The sequence below is a fragment of the Strix aluco genome, chromosome 1 (genome assembly GCF_031877795.1).
Source record: "Strix aluco isolate bStrAlu1 chromosome 1, bStrAlu1.hap1, whole genome shotgun sequence".
Lineage (NCBI taxonomy): Eukaryota > Metazoa > Chordata > Aves > Strigiformes > Strigidae > Strix > Strix aluco.
This window is the reverse complement of record NC_133931.1, coordinates 137,289,445-137,308,745: the sequence shown is the minus strand read 5'-3', so window position 1 is coordinate 137,308,745 and position 19,301 is coordinate 137,289,445. Positions and strand designations below refer to the sequence as shown.

General features: G+C 37.0%; 1 protein-coding gene across 15 annotated transcripts in view; it reads right to left on the bottom strand.

Moving 5' to 3' along the window:
* Positions 1 to 19,301, bottom strand: part of HDAC9 (histone deacetylase 9) — a 489,787-nt gene that overhangs the window by 186,519 nt on the left and 283,967 nt on the right. For 9 of the 15 annotated variants that reach the window (XM_074836930.1, XM_074836921.1, XM_074836937.1 and 6 more), the window contains 5 exons: positions 16,575 to 16,697; positions 14,598 to 14,645; positions 13,946 to 14,156; positions 13,314 to 13,531; positions 3,769 to 4,038 (listed from right to left, as the gene is read on the bottom strand). In XM_074836930.1, the coding sequence (XP_074693031.1) occupies positions 3,769 to 4,038; positions 13,314 to 13,531; positions 13,946 to 14,156; positions 14,598 to 14,645; positions 16,575 to 16,697 (870 nt within the window). Of the gene's footprint in view, positions 1 to 1,462; positions 4,039 to 13,313; positions 13,532 to 13,945; positions 14,157 to 14,597; positions 14,646 to 16,574; positions 16,698 to 19,301 lie in introns of those variants that run through there. The other 6 variants (XM_074836912.1, XM_074836902.1, XM_074836896.1 and 3 more) reach the window with 2 other exon arrangements.

The following is a 19,301-nucleotide window of genomic DNA, read 5'->3' as shown; positions in this document are numbered from 1 at the left end:
TTGCTGAAGTGTTCAGCTTTTAATCCTACTTTGTTAATGCCACAAAATGAAAAAAAGGCTAATGTTGCAGTATCTGCATTCCAGTAATGCGTGTCTGTCTTGAGTATTTAAATATTATGAAGAATTTTCCCTCATTTAGTAGTAATTAGTTCTAAACTGGCAGCTATACTGCCTTTATTTTTTGGACAACAGGACAGAATAAACATCTGTTATTAAAAAAAAAATATATGCACATAATTCCTGGAAAAAGATAAGGCTGGTGTATTAAATTATGATTATTTTCTTCATTATGGGTGCTTTGATGCATGGTAAACATAATTTAGAAAAAAAAAATAGGTGTAGACTCCAAAACAGGAATGCTGTAAATTGAATACATTTATGGTTGCTCTTTTAATTCTGTCATGAGTATTTAAACAAAAGGCAACTCAATAAAATCCCCATTGAAAGCATGATTTACATATAGACACGAGAGTCTAAATACATAACAAACAATAGGGCAAGCAGTATAATGCTATACTGTTAATGCTAGTTTTAAGCTTTCCTAAGCTAAAACTTGACTTTTTATCTCATTTTCTGGGTTGTATTACTGATGAAGTATTACTTTGCTGTTACATCAGTGAAAATAATTGAATTTGATTTACGTAAATATTTATTCTTACAAACTTCTGTTGAAAGCATTTTATTTCAGTCAAAACTATACCAGAATCAAAGCTGTTAACAGCCTCTGCAATTTAAATGAACAGTTAGAAGAGCTAGAATGAAACAATTTTATTAACTCTTTTGGTAGTAATAATTCATGTCCTGTATCAACAGGGATCATTATGCAGTACAAACTATTTCTCTCTGTAATCTGAAGCAAAGTTCAGGAAAGGTCACAAAGCATTTAACATCTTCCTGGAAGTGCTTAGGTGTTTCTCTAAAGTCAGACTTCACTGTCTCATACAATTGCTTTAATGTCTGCAAAGTTCGTGGATTCCCTCCTCCCCAACATATTTACAGGTGGACTCTAGTTTTGCAAAGGTCTCGAGGAATATCAAAGAGGTCAGTAAAGCTCAGTTTCAGATCAGCATTTTTGGGGTTCTAGGCAGGTTTTAGAAATGTCATGGAAATCATTTCAGTTCATCTGAATTTTGGATAATTAGGAGCCAAGAAACTGGGATTCACTTTTACTTTTCCTGTATGGTACAATACATGATCACATGTTCAAGACAGATGCCATGATGGGAAAATGAGCATGCATCAATACTACTCCACATTCACTAAAACTTATAATGACTGATGTAGGATAAAACAAGAGACCAAAAAAAGACTTTGTGTAATTATTGTAAGAATAGTGTAATAAAAACCTTGCTCCTGAAAGCTTGAATTGTTTCAACAATGTGTAGCGAACATATTTGATTATACAAAGCAAAAGCACAACTAAGTTATCAAATTTACACAAAGTCAGATATCTGAAAGGGGATCTTTTAAAAAAAAACTTTATTTGAGAAAGGAAGAGACTTATATCAGAAGGCAAAAAAAGGGAACATACAAACAGAATATATTTACAACACAAAACAAGAGATCACCTCTAAGGGTGTAAATTATAATAAATACAGTAGATTTAAAATGTAAGAGACAATAATCAATTAGAAATGTGGTTGTTTAAACCCAGTTTTCCTTTTCACTGGTTCCAGGTAGTTTCTCTATTTTAATTTTATCCAAATTTGGAAGATAGTGAAATTAAAGTCCACTAATGTATTGGGGTTTCTCACCTGAATGACATTATAAAAATATCTTTTGTCTTTTGTGAATACATCATTGAAGTGATATTGTACAAAAGTCTTCTCATTTGCAAGTTTCTCCCCAAATAAAATGTATTTTAAAAGATGCACTATCCCTTTTTGATGAGGCTGAAGTTAGGTTTCAAAGAAAATTAAAATTATACAGAATGGGAAAAACATGTAATTTCATTTTTCTATGCTTCACTTTTTGAATGTGAATGTATTTTTTTCATCCAAGATGGAGCAAGATTTCTGTTCAAATATGAAACACACATAAAAATCACCTGTGTTTTTCTCAATTAATAAATCTTTCCTATCTAAGGAGGCCTTTCGTATTAACAGCAGCTAGTTAGTCATTTGTTTGGAGACCTTCTAGGAAAAAGGATAATGTATCTTTAGAAGTCGCAACATTTTATAAGAGATTTAATAGTATTAGAGCATAATGTAAACAACACATGCTAATAACATTTTAGAACAATTTCTATATTTGGCAAAACAGCTATCTCTTTTGAAACAGGATACTGCCCCTTAAAATACCTCAGCTTTAGAAATATAAATATTTTTAATAGAAAAAAAACCTGACAAGGATTCCAGGTCAGTTTGGGATTATCCATATTAAAGGGGATCTTAATACAATGAATCTTTAACTAGCTTAACAAAAGTAAACCTATAAAACAAGGTAAACATATCAAAAGGGAATATGAAGGAAATGTTTCACTGGAAAGCTTCCTTAACAATTTCCCTACTTGCTTTGTTATTTTCTTTGACAATAAATCAATTCATAGAGTGGCCTTTAAAAACAGAGGGAGCGCTGCCCCGTCCCCCCCCTGCCCTGCATTCCTCAGCACATGAATCACTTGGGCTTCCTGTTTCCATAAGGCATTTCCTGCACCCCCTCCCAAAATCACTTTTCTGCAGGAGAACAGCGGGGACCTGACAAAGTATCGACTTAAATAAACAGGGCCTTCCACTGCATCCAGCCTTGCTCTGCCTGATCTTACAGCAACAGAAAAGGACGCCAGCTCGCTGGCTGCACGCGTGCACTGCACTTTTCAGCTCTGGTGAAACACTCGCCGACAATCTGAAGTTTCCTTTTGCCAAGTTGGCATTTTATGCACAGTCGTTATTTTAGTATTTGTCCATGAGACCTAACAGTAAAAGTTATGCGATATCGTATGATTAGTCTTTATTTTAAAAAAATAAACAGGTGATTGGATATCAGATGGTAACGATAACAGTTCTGTGCTTTTCCTGCAATATCCTAATAACTAATTGGAACCTAATGCTGCATTTTGCTTCTCACCAGTACTTGCATCTGTTACATTTAAAGACGTCTCTGCAGACAGTATCATCAAATAAGACAGAATGAAAAATTAACTAAGCAGTGCAAAAAAGAAAACAATGCAATTTTTAAACAGTGCCTTGCCTCTTTACATCCACCTTGTATTCTTCTCTAAATTATACTTTATACATCAGCCTGGGACCACTGATATAGCAGTCAGTACCTGTCTACTGGGGAAAAAATACCCTAACGTTAACAGTGTTCAAGACTACAGTATGATACAGTATATACAGATAGCTGAAAGCAAAAGTCAGAGGATTCAAAATCAGAGAAGAAGAATGTTTCATCAATCAGGTCTGGAAGCTAATTCCAGCAAGTGCTGATCTCAACAAGCTAGGCGATATGGGTTCTCTTTCACTAGAACTAAGCGGTGTAATGTAATCCTGGGCTAATACAAAGTCTATCAGCTATTACGCAAAGATGTATGTAGAGTAATTGACTGCAACAGGTATTTTCTCAATTAGTGGCCATAAGGATGAGCTTCACTATGTTTTCAAGTGTGCATACAACACTTCTGCCTTTGTTAGATTCTTTGAATGGTAAATCAGGATTTGCTAGATCAGTGAATCAAAACACAATTGCTTATCAAAGCCTAGAAAATGCACGTGATGTTCAGATAATAACCTTAATTACAAATCCTGGAGCTAAATCTTTGCCTATTACCTGTTGCATAAAAGCAGCTTGCTCCCCAGATTCCATTTGCTGGGTTTGAACATCCTCATCACTGTCCGGTGGCTCCTCTTTGACTTTCACAGCCCCCACCTGCTGTCCTATTCTGTCATCCGCACCAGCACTGCTGCTCTCAGCCCTAACGCTGGCACCGCTGGTGGGAGCTCGCTCTTCCGGCATGGAGGGATCTCCGTGAAGCTCTTCTTCAGCCTCCTCTAGGTGACTGCCAGGCTGCTTGAGCTGCTCAATGGACTTAGATAGCATCTGGAAAGAGAAGGGGGGGAACAGTTATTGACTCCTTTCACTGATGCCAAACACCGAGAAGCACTAGATTTGCACTGACAAAATTAAAGCTTCCGCAGCAAAACCGGGTAGCTATTCATTGCTAAAATATTAATATACAGGGAAAAAAGAACCAAAGTTTCTGAGGTGGCTTGTTTTCCTGCAGTAGAAAATACCACGTATGTAGAGAGTGCTACACAGTAACACCAAACTAAAAATAAGGCAGAATGATGAAAACATTACATACACATCTGTTACACTGTTACAGCTGGTGGTCAAGAGAAATTAGTCTCCCTTCATACTCTCCAAACATAAATGAAGAAATTTATTTAATTACATTAGAGTTTGTTTTCCACAACACAAAATAATAAAAGAACTCTAAGAAGTAAGAAAATTATTAATCCAGTTAATATTTTACTACAAGCATATTAGGGAATATTCACACAAGCTTCTCTATTATGTACCTACTACGAAGGCACTAAAAGCTGACAAAGGAGCAGTGACAAAGACCTGCTGTCAGTCACCTCTTCTGTGGCACAAAGAGACTACAAACATGTCTGTCTGTGACTGGAAAGACTATAACTTTTGTCATGCACGTACAGGTATCCCTGTTTCAGAGGTGATGATATAACACAGTTACCCAGACAACACTGGTTTTACACCATTAGCTGCTATTGTAAAGCTCTGCTGAGGTGCCAGATGCCTGTGTGTTGCAATGAAGTACAGTTTATGTTTTACTACTTAAGATGCAGCAAATATATTCCAAAATAGTTCAAATGTGATCCAAAAAGCCAAACCTGAAAAAAATCCCCACTTTGTCGAAAGAGGCACAAATATACATGTAAGTAAGCATCTGCAGGGTCAAATGAGTAATTATCATTTATTCAACTGGCTCACTTGATTTCAAGCAAATACTGATTTGTATCACCAAGGTCAAATACACTGAAAGGGGAAAAAAAACCCCCACCTTTTACTATTACTCTTATATACTTTCCTCTTCCCAGCTGCCTACCCTAACACCTGCCAAGTCTTTCGAACTGAGTTTTAGCTAGTGCTATATGCCTAGTTACTGGATGGCTTCACTATAGCTATTTTTGTCCCAATCCATGGACCATCTAGTTTCACTCTGCTTGCTAATGCATATAGAAAAATGCCACCCTGGTGAAGGGCAGGGTTGTCATGTTAACTATGACCAAGAAGCTACAGCTGGATTCAGGAACTCCCACAAAGTCAACAAGAAGAGTTGAAAGAGCTGTTTGTGCAGTTCCAGTTGATGCTCTGATGCATATGCCTCACATCAGTGGAGAAACAAATTCCACAGTGGAAGTCTACAGGCTTCAGTCACAGCAAAACTTCATTTTTGGAGTGTAATGGGAGTTTAATGGCTTACTAAAAAGAAACAAACAAAAAATCCCTTTTCATTACTGTAGTAACTGGCAAATCACAACACATGTGTCTTGCATGCTGCAGGTGGCATGCTCTAAGCTGGGGAATCCTTACTACTGCAACTAATGCAGTGTCTCCTTTTATTAAGCATCTGGAAAATTTCTCAGATCAAACCCATAAATCTTTTCCAGTTGCTTCTCAGGGGATGACGCTGATCAAGAAGGCACTAAAGCTAACTACGTGTATTCAGCTCGGGTACACTCCTCTTTGCCACTTAGTTAAACCTCTGTGGGTGAGCCCTCTCCACTCCTCAAGCAAGAAAAGAAAGGCAGGGCTGGCTGCTTGGCTGGCTGCTAGCAAGCAAATACAAGCTGAAACATCTGTGTGACAGATAATCATATACAGCTACAAGAGTCACTGATGCTGATCCATCTGTAAACCATTCCATGTGCCAGTTACTTGCCATCAGGTGGGTTATTCTGGAGGGGAAGCCAAGAGAAAATGAGTGCTTGTCCACAGCAAAGTTAAGACGCATATTTAGCTCATTAATGCTCTCCTTTATTTTATACTTTTTCACTTTTATGTCAGGCTCTTTCTTCTTCATGCTGCTGTATGGCACAGATCTGCTGCTGAGCTTTCTGAGGCAATACATGATGGCCTGCAGTATATAACCTATACGTGAAACACCTTCAAATGCTTTTTGCATGCCATCAGTGGAGCGATACAAGCACATGTAAGAAGGCTGTGGAGACTAGAGTGATATTTGTGTGCACTTCAGTTTGCAGTGTTCCTGTTTTGGGGCCTGCTCCCACGCCATGGAAGTCAGAAGGCAATTTGCTCCAGACTTTGGCAACAGGAGGAGCTAAACAAATAAAATATTCTAAAACTCTGAAATGAAAGTCTTTATATAGTTACACAGTAGGTTTTACAAAGTGCATTCATATTATCATCTTTACTGCAAATCTTATTAAAAAACATCCTTTAACTAAGCCTGAGGCACTATAGTCATGTCCTCTCATATGATGGAGCATGATAAAAAGAAGTGGATGGCATTTGTGGGGACAGGGACAGGACACTCAACACCTGAAAACAACTCCTGCTGCTCAGTCTGCTAAGCCACAGCTGACTGCTTTATATCACCACCATGCTTTCGTATTTGTTAAAGTGATTTTTAAAGGCAGTTTGGCCCCATCTTATTCCAGTAATTACATTAGTAGCATTACCAGGAGACTGTTCAGTTCTCCTAAGTCAGAAACATCTTATTTTATATTATATCTCCTGGTATTACCATGGAAAATTAAGTATCTGGAGACATACAAAGATACCAGTTTAGAGTCAATATTTCTATCTTATCTCTCTATCTAAAGCTGGATTATGTAGCAGAAAATGAGTCCTGAATGAAACACTCCTAAAGTCCTTTCACTGTGCCGCTGGATACTTCTGCTTACACTTAATGTTTAAATCTTTCACTTTAAATCCCCACTTACCATTTTTTTCTGAATTTATCTGTGGGTACATGCAGAACTTTTTCCTCATTTTAATGCATATTTTTGATTTTGAAAAAATGATTGCTTCATCTGAGTTTTAATAAGACTACATTCAAAAATAATAATAAAACCATGGTCTATTTCACTAATAAATTAGAGTTGTACGGATTGGTCTTCTTTAACCAGTATACTTTACTGTTATCACTATTCCAACAAAAGGAGTCACTAAAAAAAATGGTTTCATGCTAATGTAACCTATAATTTTTTTCCTTTTATTCTCAGGAAATTAAACTGTAAGGGATATGCATGAGCCGAAGTAAATAGTGGCAGCAGGAGAGGAAGTATTTACAGACGACAACTCCGTTGCAGAACTGCAAGAGTCCAACCCAAAAAGGCATCAAACACAATCTAATCTGCTGGCTTGTACAGAAAAATGGAAGACTAAGTATAAAGAATCTGGACATTGCAACAAACCATTTTATAGGTCCCTCAGCCACAGCCCCTGCCTTTGTTTCTCCTTTGTAATAATAAGGTCTTGTAAAATACCATATTTTAAATAAAATGTCATTACAAACAGACAAAGCACAAAATCCTGCAACAGCCACACCACAGATTTCTTTCCTTAATTAATTGTTCGTTTTAAATACATGGCAGTCATTTCTAAGAACTCATGTATATACTTATGGAACACACCTTTTCTCCTTCTCTCCTATGGATATCAGATTACTTTGACCAGCTATGTTTGTTGCTAGCTGTACTGAAACAACTCGGCACCTGCTTACTGTTGTCTCTGTTACTTACGTAGTACAATGTTTCTAAGGGATGTATTTATCTTTCAAAATCATTCCTCTGCATTATGGCTTAAACATTAGTTATCAATAAAGGAGGAGATGGGCATTTTTCAGTTCCAAACTCAGTCAACTGTTGCTATAGTTTTGTTCAAATAATCCCCTGCTATAAGGAATATTTGAAAGAAGAAATGTGCTACCTCTCACCTTCAGAAGGTGCTAGTCAGATGTAAGCTGGAAAGCAAAACTTCAGTTGTAATATGTTTAATGACACTAGATTCATTTACTCCAGCTGAACCTGATCCATATTTCATTAAATATCATTCAGAGAAATGAATGATTAATCTGGGGTTAATGGTATTTTTTCAATATTCCTATTGACAGCAAATAATATTCCTGCTTTTTCCACCAATAAATCAACAGAAACTTCCATATTACTTTTCATTTTTAATGATATTTTAAAGATATTGGTCAGTTATGATCACCATCCAAAGCACTAACAAATCTTCACTTCCTATATATTTTTTGTCATGAATATTTTTACCTCACAGTCTTGCCCAGTCACTGGTTCCCTATTCAAAGATGCTTTAAACCAATTAACATCCTGGAATGAAAACTGAAATTCAGGTACTCCTTATCTAAGCTTTAACATTATCCATACTGCTCCCATACTTTAGTGCCTACTGCCAACTGCCCCATTATTTTAAGCTTTACTACTCCAATGCAGAGGAGGATTTTACCACTGAAAACAAATTGTTAAATTGCTCTAAATACATTAAGAACACATGTAGGGTTCCCACACTGATCAAATAATATCTTGGTGCCAGTGAAGACAGTGATAGCTTAGCTTCAGCAGAGGCAGGACTTTATTCATCACAAGTGACAAAAAATAACCTTTAAAGACAGAGGGCTTTGTTCACGTACTCTTCACATTATGATTTCTGAGATTTTCTTGAATGAAGACTTCTGTAAGAGCTTTGCACTTACATTAGTTACATCAAAGTCACCCTTTTTTCTGCAAGTGGCAGGGTCAAGGCTTTTTAGATACAGAGATACACAAATAACATCAAGATTTTAAGGTTTTTATTGTAGTAGCGGTCTTTTGGTACCCAATTGCAATAATTTTAACTGGGGGTTTCAGACTCTGGACTCCCTTTATTGAGCAGAATGAAGATCTGCAATGGTGATCAAAGGGCCTTATGAGGAAATAAGCTGTCATTTGGACAGAAGTATATTAAAGCTGACAACGGTAAAGCCGATCTTCCCTAAGACAAGCAGAGTTCAGGTTACTTCACATTCATTATTATTTTTTCCCCAGAAAGCTGGGACGAGAGTTTCTACCTACTTTTGGATGGGATGTCAACATTTGCAGAATGTTTTCACAAGGTCAGCATACTAGATCCCGCAGGTATAAATGTCAGATTTCAGTGGAGACATATACCGTTTCCCACATCAAAAGCCTGGCATCTGACAGCTGACCAGAAATAATCCATAGGGGATCTTCTCTTTGTTATTAAGGACAGAGGCACACCTCTTGGCAATGATTTGTTTCTTTTCAGAATGGAAATGATCCAGGGGAATTCTTTACCTCTGACCTATGTTAGATTTTGCTTGTTATCACCCTCACAGCAGCACTGGCTTGCTGCTGATGTATATTCTTTTCTCAAATAAAAGAAATGGCTGTTAATACAAGATAAATACAAGATCAATGGTGTGGGGATAAACTTGCTCTCTTCCTCTTTGTGTTGTTACAGCAAGATTTGCCTATATGTCCGCCAAAAAGATCTGACCCAAAACAGTTTTCAGGAAGGGCTGACACATGCCATATCATCTTAGTTTAGGGCAAACATTCAAATAATGGGTTCAACTGAAATATATTAATGCCTTAAGTACTTGAAGTCCTAAACATAAGGAAAAAAGGAAAGAGAAATGGAAAACAAAAAGAAATTAACATGTTCTAAGCTCTTGATCAACTGGCATTTCATAGTCTTGTCATCTTAAAATGGTTTTGGTCTTTCTCACCAAAACTTTTAAGAGAATGTTTGAGTATTCCTTATTAAAAAAACCTCTACATTTTTCATGACTGAAGAGGAGGGAATTATACCTCTGTGCAGATTTCATTATACAGCCTATGAACAAAAGAGTAAGGGACAGAACAATGGAAAATAACAAGTGTATGTATTCACTTGCTACATGCCCAAACTTGTCCTAAGAAATGAGAAGATATTGGATATGCTACACGGTCTAGAACAGTGGTTCTCAACCTGTGGTCCGCAGACCCCTGGGGAGCCACAATATGATCACAGGGGGTCTGTGAAAGCTTAAAGCAGGGGTGAGAAATGTCCAGCCCAGAAACATTTGGTCTGGTCCACAGCAAGCACTGCACCTCCTTATCCCAGAGCCCCCTCCCCTCAATGCTCTTCTCCTACTCAACCCCCACCCCCGCCTGCCCTGACGCACTAGTATATTTGGTGCTAGTATGGTTGGTGGGACGCACTTTAACTAGACATGTTTTCTCATAAAGACATTTTCTTAACCCAACAGCTCTCTTTAGGGTCACAACAGGGTTGAAGTCTGTTGTTCCAAGTGGTGGCCCTGGACCCGTAAACAAAAATATATGGTGACTGAACACAGAGAAACAAGGGGGGAAGTGAGAAGAACTGTAAAAACCTTTTCATCAAATTTTAATGTAAAAATTGGCATCAAATTTGGAATTAGCATGTTAAAATACCATAAAATGGGCCATTTGAGCAAGAAGAGTGTTGATGCTATTATTTTAAATTCATATGGAATCATTGCAATAAAGATATTATAATAGGAGCATGTGCATTAACAGATTATTTCCCCTTCTCTCCAAATCTGAAGGCCCTTCATGACAAAATTGAACTAAATATTTGATGCAGTCTAGTGATTTAAATCTTGAATTAAGTCTTCATGGTCTGTGGCCACAAAAGGTATTTAAAGGGAGTCCATGGTGAAGGAAAGGTTGAGAACCCCTGGTCTAGAATATCTACTGTTTCAAGGTTCAAATAACTCTGCTTTGTAGAGTTTAAGTTTATAAAGCCACTCAAATTATATAATGAACAAATAACTAAGTGCAAATAGAGGCAAGTTTTAAGATTGAACAAAGTATATTCCACCATGCTAGCAGAGTTCAAAAACCTTTTGTAGGCACGGTTATTCAATTTGAACCTTTAAGTTAAAGGTTAAAGAATACAGTTTTAAATTCAGTACTTAAAAGCCACTCCATGATTTGATCTTTTCTCACACTCTTGCGTATGGGCTACCTTTAAATTCCAGTTTTTAAAAATCAGCTTTCTTCTTTTAAGAATGGAAGAAAGCCCCCTGGCTTTGTGTATACTTGCAGAGGACAGATACATGATTAGAGCACTGACATTTTTCAATACTATTCATCAGAACGGTTCTTCTGAGAATGGTGCTGTAGAACCTAGATGCTGCAAACTGTAAAGTCTGATAAACCACCTGTATCCTCAGATAACCCACTGCTTTTGTGACTGCAGCATGATCCTATTCCTTAGGTGTTTGGTGCTCTGATGAGTTACTGTGCTTCTGATGAAGGCTAGTTGCTCTGGGAGTGGGGATAAAGGAGACTGAGAAGCTATTGGGGCAAAAGAGGTAGGTTATGGAGGTTCAAGGCAGTGAAAAACCTTAGGTTAAACTTTAATTTCTACTATCTGCATATGTGTATGGCCTATGATGTAGAGAATAAAAGCTAGGTTCACTAGGTTTTAAAAGAAGGAATTGTTTTATCTCTTTATTACAAATATCCATGTGAGAATGACAGCGTATTTCAAGTATGAGAGGGAATTATTCTCCTTAACATATATTTTCATTGCAGTTTAACTCAGAAAAAAATGTTACTGAAACAAACATTATCCAAACCAACAGGAATCTTTTTACTTCCTTATCCACCCTAGCTCTTGTGAGGTGCAATCCATTCCTAGTTCTATGTGACTAGGAATATGTGTGTGCAACTTAAATTTAATTTTCATATTCAGGACAAATGTACCTATATGCCACAGCACATATCCCCAAATGCTATGGTAGAATTTATGTCAATAAGCATATGATCTAACAAAAACATGTCAGTGGCGTTCTTTGCTTTGTGAGGAATGCATGAACTGATTGGTTTGTAGTGAATACTCACAAACAGCACTAAGACTCAGTACTTAACTGGTAAAAATTCTTTTCTCCTCGGACAATTGAGGGCAGGTGAAATATTTTCAAAACCTGAGGCTACGAGATATACATATGCCATCTTGATTAAACATATGGAATGCATACTCAAAGAAAAGCCAACTGGAGTCCTAGTTGAGTAATCAAAACACCCAAGCTGAGAGGGGTTAACATGCAAGGATCAGCTCTGAACTTTGAAGTTTTCTGGTCTTCATTTTTCCTAATTAAGACAAGATTTAATAACCAAACCACTGTACAAACTATGTACTTAAACTCTAGGTTTGTTTCTAATTTTGTTGGGAATTCTTCGTAGATTCCAAAGAATCAGTACCCCCTGGGAAGTCCACCCAGTAAGGTGGATTGATTTTTTTTTCTTTTCTCTTACGTACAAGGGCTGCATGCCCACTTTTAATCTTTTTTTCCTTGCCATTGCCTCTTATATATAGTTATTAAGTAACCCTCAAACAAAGGAAGACAACTAAAGGTGTATGATTAACATCTCTGAATTACTAGAAGAGCTCTGGCAAACAGCTTTTGGAAAGCTATGTAGTAAGTACAGAAAAACATTCTCCAGATAAAAGCATTTAATTACTTGCATATCTTCATTTTAGAGCAGGGAACAGCATCAAATTAATTGTAGAAGCATTAGCTCCTGATAAATCTATTTAGATTCTGCTACTCTTTGTTTATTAATGGATGGGTCCTTTTCTTCTTCTTCCCCTTCAGAATAAGGTGTTACTCTACAGGGAAAGAGGGGCACAATTCAACTCTGTATCTGATGTTATCAATAGCACATTCATCTCTTTCTCCTTATATGGTAATTTTTTATCACCATATAAATAAACTTTCATGTTACTAATTGACTTACAGAGAAAAAGTTGGTTTCATAAACTGATTAAAAATTTCTCCAGATGTTTAATAAGTTCCTTAGACAAAAAAGATAAATTTAATCAGCTGATTGAGTTTAAATGAGTTATATATCTACTCCACATAGTAGTCCACAATAGGAAAGCTTAAAAACAATTCAAGGGCAGCTGAATGCAATGGTTGGTGAAGCTCAGAAGTACACATTAAAAAGCTGGATGGAAATCTAGCAATATTTAAGGCATCATTTACCGTTCAACAGGAAACCACCTGTAATTTAAACCTGTAAGATGCTTTGAACCCTATTTTGTTGAACTGTATTCTTACTGATGTCAAGAAGGACAAATTACCTTTGTAGAGTATTTCAGAAGCTGAAAATGAAGATCTATATAAATGTATACACCAGCTATGCATAAACAAGATGCTCGTGCAAGGACCTGTCTACTGTCCATGACCACATGGCACCAATACCTAAACTTCCTTATTAGTTTTCAACCTTTATGTTTATTGGAAATTCCTTACTTTGGGAACTCACCTTATTCATGTGGATCTGCTGCTGGTACTGTTTCTGCTTCTCCAAAAATTGTTGATGTTGCTGCTGAATGACCAGCTGAGCCAAAGTACTCTGAGGAAGAGGAGCTGACTGGGTTCGATTCAGTGGCCTGTGACGAGGCAGTTTGTGGGCAGCTCTTATGCCAGGTGAGACTCTCTCCTTTGCTGCTAAAGGAGACTGTGGATGAAGAGGAACCGCTCCTGCAAAACAGGGACATTTCACTCCCATGTGAAGAACGGCAAACTAATAGTTCTAATAGGAGAGAAGGCTTTCAGCGAGAAGAGGTGTGTATATTGCAGAACTTTGCATCAGCGCTGATGCAGTGGGACATGTACCACGTGCCTCACCACGCTGGGAAGTTCAGCAGCTGCAAAAGAATGTGATGAAGTAATCATTTTCCCTTTTCTGTAATCACTGAATTCTTTCAGGCTAACAGACTGGAGCAGAATCACTAAAAGGGGAAAACAAAGATGCTGTCCTTTTTTATCCCACCCTTCCACTTTTCCCAACTGTTAGGATGTATAGTTTCTGTATTACCACATTTAATTTATTGTGAATATGAATGTCATTAAAAACATCTTAAATTATTATTGTGTTGAAGCCTTGATCATTACCAGTCACAAGAAGTTTTTGCTGTCTCATTTGTTCTTTCAGTAACAGATGCTGCAAGAGAGCTTGGTGGCTGCTATTTGGCTTTCCCTCCAAAGCAATGTGAGGATGAGTTGAGGACGGAGGAATGTTTCCCCCATACTGTCCAGCCAAGGCCACTCCTTGTCTGAGCGACTGGTTGTCCCCCTTCTGCTTTTCTTTGAATGACGATGAAGCCTGTCAAAGAACAATGGCACTGGTAACTGCTTTTCATAGACCTGTCTGTTTATATCTCCGCTTGATTAGATGGTCTTATGTCATACTTTATGAATATATACAGAAGAAAAGGTTAACATCCCCATCTTACACTTTGACCATGAGATGAAAAGGGAGGAAGAACATGCCAGTTAAATGTAACACTGTGAGAAACTGAGTAATGAAACCGCTTGAAAAAAATCAGTAATAAAAGCCAAAGCATAAGGAACTACTAGTTAGAACATTATTAATGAAAAGACAGGACCTATCCTTAAAATTCCTAAAGACCTTCCCACAGCCTCCTGCACAAGAAAATAGGGGATCAGAGGAAATAGTTTCCATTGAGTTTGGAAGAGGCAAGGCTTGGTTTTTCACATAACTTTCCATCAGACAGCAAGCCAATCAGCAAAACAAAATAATTACCTGTAGTAGTGGGAAGCTATTACTTTTCCTGGAGCACTCCCTTACTCCCTGAAGGACAGTACAAATGTAAGTTTTACCCTTTGCAAAGTAAATTTGTATAGTTAAACTCTCATCTACAGAATCATCAAGAGCTGTTGTATGTATGTGGCATTTTAAAGTGCCCTTATAAATTGCACAGTTACTGATTTAAAGCTTTTGGAAGTTTTGGCCCTTCAGCATTGCAAATGTACTTTATATTTCTTTGTTTTCTGTCTAGTTAGAAAAAAAAAATTCTTAAAAGAGCAGTTAAAGCAGAATAACATTTTCTACAGCAAGAATAATAACCTAACAGAAATAAGCATATTGAGGCTTGCAGATAACCAGTTATGGTATGTCATGGTATAAAAACAGTATCCGTTATAATCTGAATTCCATGAATTCTAATGAGGCAAACCAAGGTTTTCACTAATATTTCTTGAGTGTACACTTACTTCACACCCTGCTATCACCCTTCCCTGAAAAACAAACACCAAAGTAAACTTCACATTGAATTTGCAACTGCTTATTCTGGTAACAGAAATAAACATTACTTGCACAAATCAACCCCTTTGTTTTTTCTAATGCCAAAAGTAATATTTGGTGTTAGCTAGCCACATCAAAAGCTCGTATGATTTGAGTGAGAAAACTAAACATATTTTCATTTCCATTTTAATGTTATAAAATTACTTTGAAGCTAGTTATATTTTTTTGTGAATTAGCTAAGAAATTTTTGATTATATCGTCTGGAAAAGTAAGCACTACTTTTCATGCTCAGTTCAATTTTTCCATCCCTTAAAAACAACAATTTTCTTATAAATATCTCATGAAAGGCTTCTAGAGGACTGATTTAAAGCTTACACAATTTTCTTTGCAAAGTTCCATATCTGATGTTCAAATGTTGGATTGCAGCAATGTATTATTGGTGAGAACAATACATGTACTGAAAAAGCCATAAAATAACATGAAACTTTAACTTGAATCTATGTTTAGCACTGGAATTAAGTAGCACTTCTTACAAACCATAGTGGATTGTATACATTTACTTTTTTTTTTACACCATGGAAAGCTGTATTCCACACCTAGTATTTTTATAGAAGTTACTGATTCACATTCTAAGAAACTTAAATTACTAAAATGTCTTCAGATTTATTCACTGTTGTACAGAACTACCATATAACCTGTATCAGTATTTTTACTTTTTTTTCCCTGGAAATCAGAAAAGGTAAGTTTTGACCAGTAGCAAAATTTTCAGATATTTTACTGAGGCTCAGATTTCACGCCTACATTACTGTAACTTGCTCTGGATCTAAAGATTTTTATCCATCAGCATGGATTTCCATACATACCATGTCTGTGTTTACATACATTTCACATATGAATTTAACATTTAGCTCTAAATAAAGGTGATTGCTGCAGACTGAACAAAGGGCATATAAATATAACTTGTCATTAAAATATTAAGCGTTGATCACATATCACCAATTTTATTTCTCTGACTGATAGCATACCTCTCAAATAACAAACCTCACTCCAGGAATACTAGATTCTTCCCCTACTATGCTCCAGCCCAGCTTAGGTTGCTACTAGAATCTCATAAAAGTTACAGGTGCAGTACTTTACCAGGTAGGGGTGATCCTATAGTTTGAACTTTTGTATTAAATGATCTCCTCATATACTTTTCACCATGTCCAAAATCTGTTATGTGATTTGTAGACATAGATACAATGCATGTGGCCCATACTTAGCTAAGCTCCACACTGGCACTTGTTTATTTGTGATTAAGACTGATTATTGCTTTCAAGTTGTGCCCTTAAATGTTCAGATGTTGCCCACTGCAAAGAAAGGTCTGGTTCCTACTCTGAATTGCTTACGTTCCAAAATGCTATAAAAAGAGAATAGTCAGAAAGTAGGTTTTCTGGAAGCAAAAGTAGACAGGAAGGCTTGAGATTGCTCACTTACACTGATTTGAGGTTGTACTGCTGGAAGTCCCAAGGTAATGTTGGGCAGAGAAGGGGATGTGTACAGACTCAACAAGTTCACTGATTCATCCTGTATCAAAAGGCGTTGCTGTGAAACCAGATGCTGGAATAAAGGGGAAGAACAACATAAGTATAATCTCCAAGCTTTTTATCTTGGTTACTTTATCCTCATTGTCCTGCTACATTAAAAGCCAGTTATGTATCATGTATTGGTTTGTATCCCAGTGGGGTTCCAGATAAGGAAAAGTACTGTCCCTGTGAAAAAGCTGTTGATATTTTCTTAAGAAAACAACTGATATATGTCTGGGACTATTCCTTGGTTAGTAAATCAAATTTCCACGCAAAACCAAAATCTTGAGGATTCCTAGACCATCTCTTCTCATCAGCTCAACATCAGTTCTTCTCATCAGCTGCACCTTCACTACTAGAAACTCAGTGGGAATTAAGGCATATATCTAGCTGAATCAAAGGTGTCATGAATGTGGATGTACTAGACCTTTACCGTGGTTATTATAGTTTTTGTTTTAAGGTATGAAATGTGTTTTCTACATAGTCCATATATTTTCTTACCCAGATTGTGATATGGGGATGTTTTAGGCACATCATTTGCTTCCACTGACATGGAAATTTTGGGTAGAAAGTGAGGCAGATTGCCGCATCTGCCATTTAAAAAAATATACTGTCTCCCTCTAATGCATATATACAAAACCAGCATCCGATCATTCTCTGATGGTGGGATACTCCTCACAGCCTTCCTAATTCCCTTCCAGTTAAAATCTTTAACACTTCTTTTGAAGCCTTGTGATATAATTTTCAAGGACATGAAACTGCTAATATATTTTTAATTACTGTCAAGTAAATCCAGACATTCTACAAAGATCACCCTCTGTCTTTCCATTCTAGATCCATTGGGAAGAAATGTAAAAAGTTACATTACCACAACAGGAATCTTTTTGAAGCCTTTGCCTTTCTGCTTTAACAGTCATGTTTTTCAACATGTGGTCTAGTATAGTTGCTTGAATTACATTTTCTGTTTAACTCTTGCTTCCCTCCCAGAACTTTAACACAATAAGAGCTACAAAGGTCTTATTAGACTTAGGAACTCTGGCATGATATGGTCCCCAAGGGAACAACATCCTTGAAAAAGAATACCCTGTGTAACAGTATGACACAGTGACTGCTTTCTTCCCAAACAAAAAGCATATGGGACTCCAATAATAGACCACCTCCAAGAGGGATACTGCACACTCGGGCTTTGACTAAAGTAAATATAATAACTTGTCAAGCATGTTGTGGGGAGCTGTAGATTTTCCCCTGGACAAACCTGGAATATCAATTAACTCTGTAAAATACTTTGTGCTAATACAATGCAACTTCAGACCATCAATGAAAAGTGGTTAAGCACAAAAACACAGGATGTTATTCCAAAACATAACCTTCCTCATACAGTTTGTTTGGAGATACGACCTATCACTGAGACAATAACAGTAAAGTCTATCTCTGTAATTTTCTTTTGGTACCTAGGGAATGTCAACAGATAGCATACGAAACAAAGAAACTTCACTTGTATATTACATTAATTCTTGGCTAACAGTGTCTTGCCTTGGTAACATCCACCTTTGACCATGAATAAAACCAAGCATGTCAAGACTATGGAGATATTATTGAGGGAGACTACAAAGATTTAACTGAAAAAGGACACTGCAGCAGCTTTAACGTGCCTCGTAGAATACAATCAAATTTGTAGCAACTGCAGCATCTATACAAAGCCACTACAAAAATGCACATTTCCTTTCTGGTTTTCACTATGATACTATTACTTTCTAAAATTTGAATTAACAAATCTAACAGTGACAGGGTGTATAGAAGTAAAACATGTTCCCACATTAAGGTCAGACATGATTGTTTCATGAGGCAGAATCAATCACATTATGTACCATGGGAATTTAATGTTGAAAACAGGAGTTTTTAGTAAGAGCATTTCAACCTGATTTCTAATACTGCTAATAATCAGTCATTTTCATTTTGGTAAGTAACTGATTTTTAAAAATGTTTTCAGGTAGTATTAGCCTAAACATCAGTTAAACCTCATCTCCCAAAATAAGTTTAGTAGCCCACCTGCATAGATTAGGGTCCTGTCCTTGCTGAAGCAGAACTGCCATGACCCCAGCTGCAGCTTCTCTTTTTACACAGTTGACAGTACCTTGAAATGGTGGCACAAGCTGGAGTTGCCAGCAGTGTAATTTGGCAGCACAATGGCTAAGCCATGATCCTCGTCCTACATGCAGGCGTGATGGTTTGGACTGACACCTCCATCACCCTGAAGAGCAACTTGCCCTACTTGCTCCTCTATATACTTACTCACTGGGTCCATGGATCCTGCTTCCTGATGCTTAAAATAGCCTATCAACAGAGCTACCCTCTTTCTTAAAATAGAGTACAATAACTAAATGTAACACTGCACAATGATCAGCAGGTAACCATCATTAGTTATTGTACTTCTGTTGTGCTGCTGGGACCTTTTGAGAAGCAGGAACAACTATTTCATGTGTGCATGTTTATATGCACGCTTATACATTAAGAGGGGAAGAGGAAATGGTTTGGCTTTAAAACTTCTCAATTGTGGAGCTACAGTAAGGTTGTAATAGCTTTGAATATTCACAATTACTTACACCCTTATTTAAGGCTTTTGGGGTGGGTTTTTTTG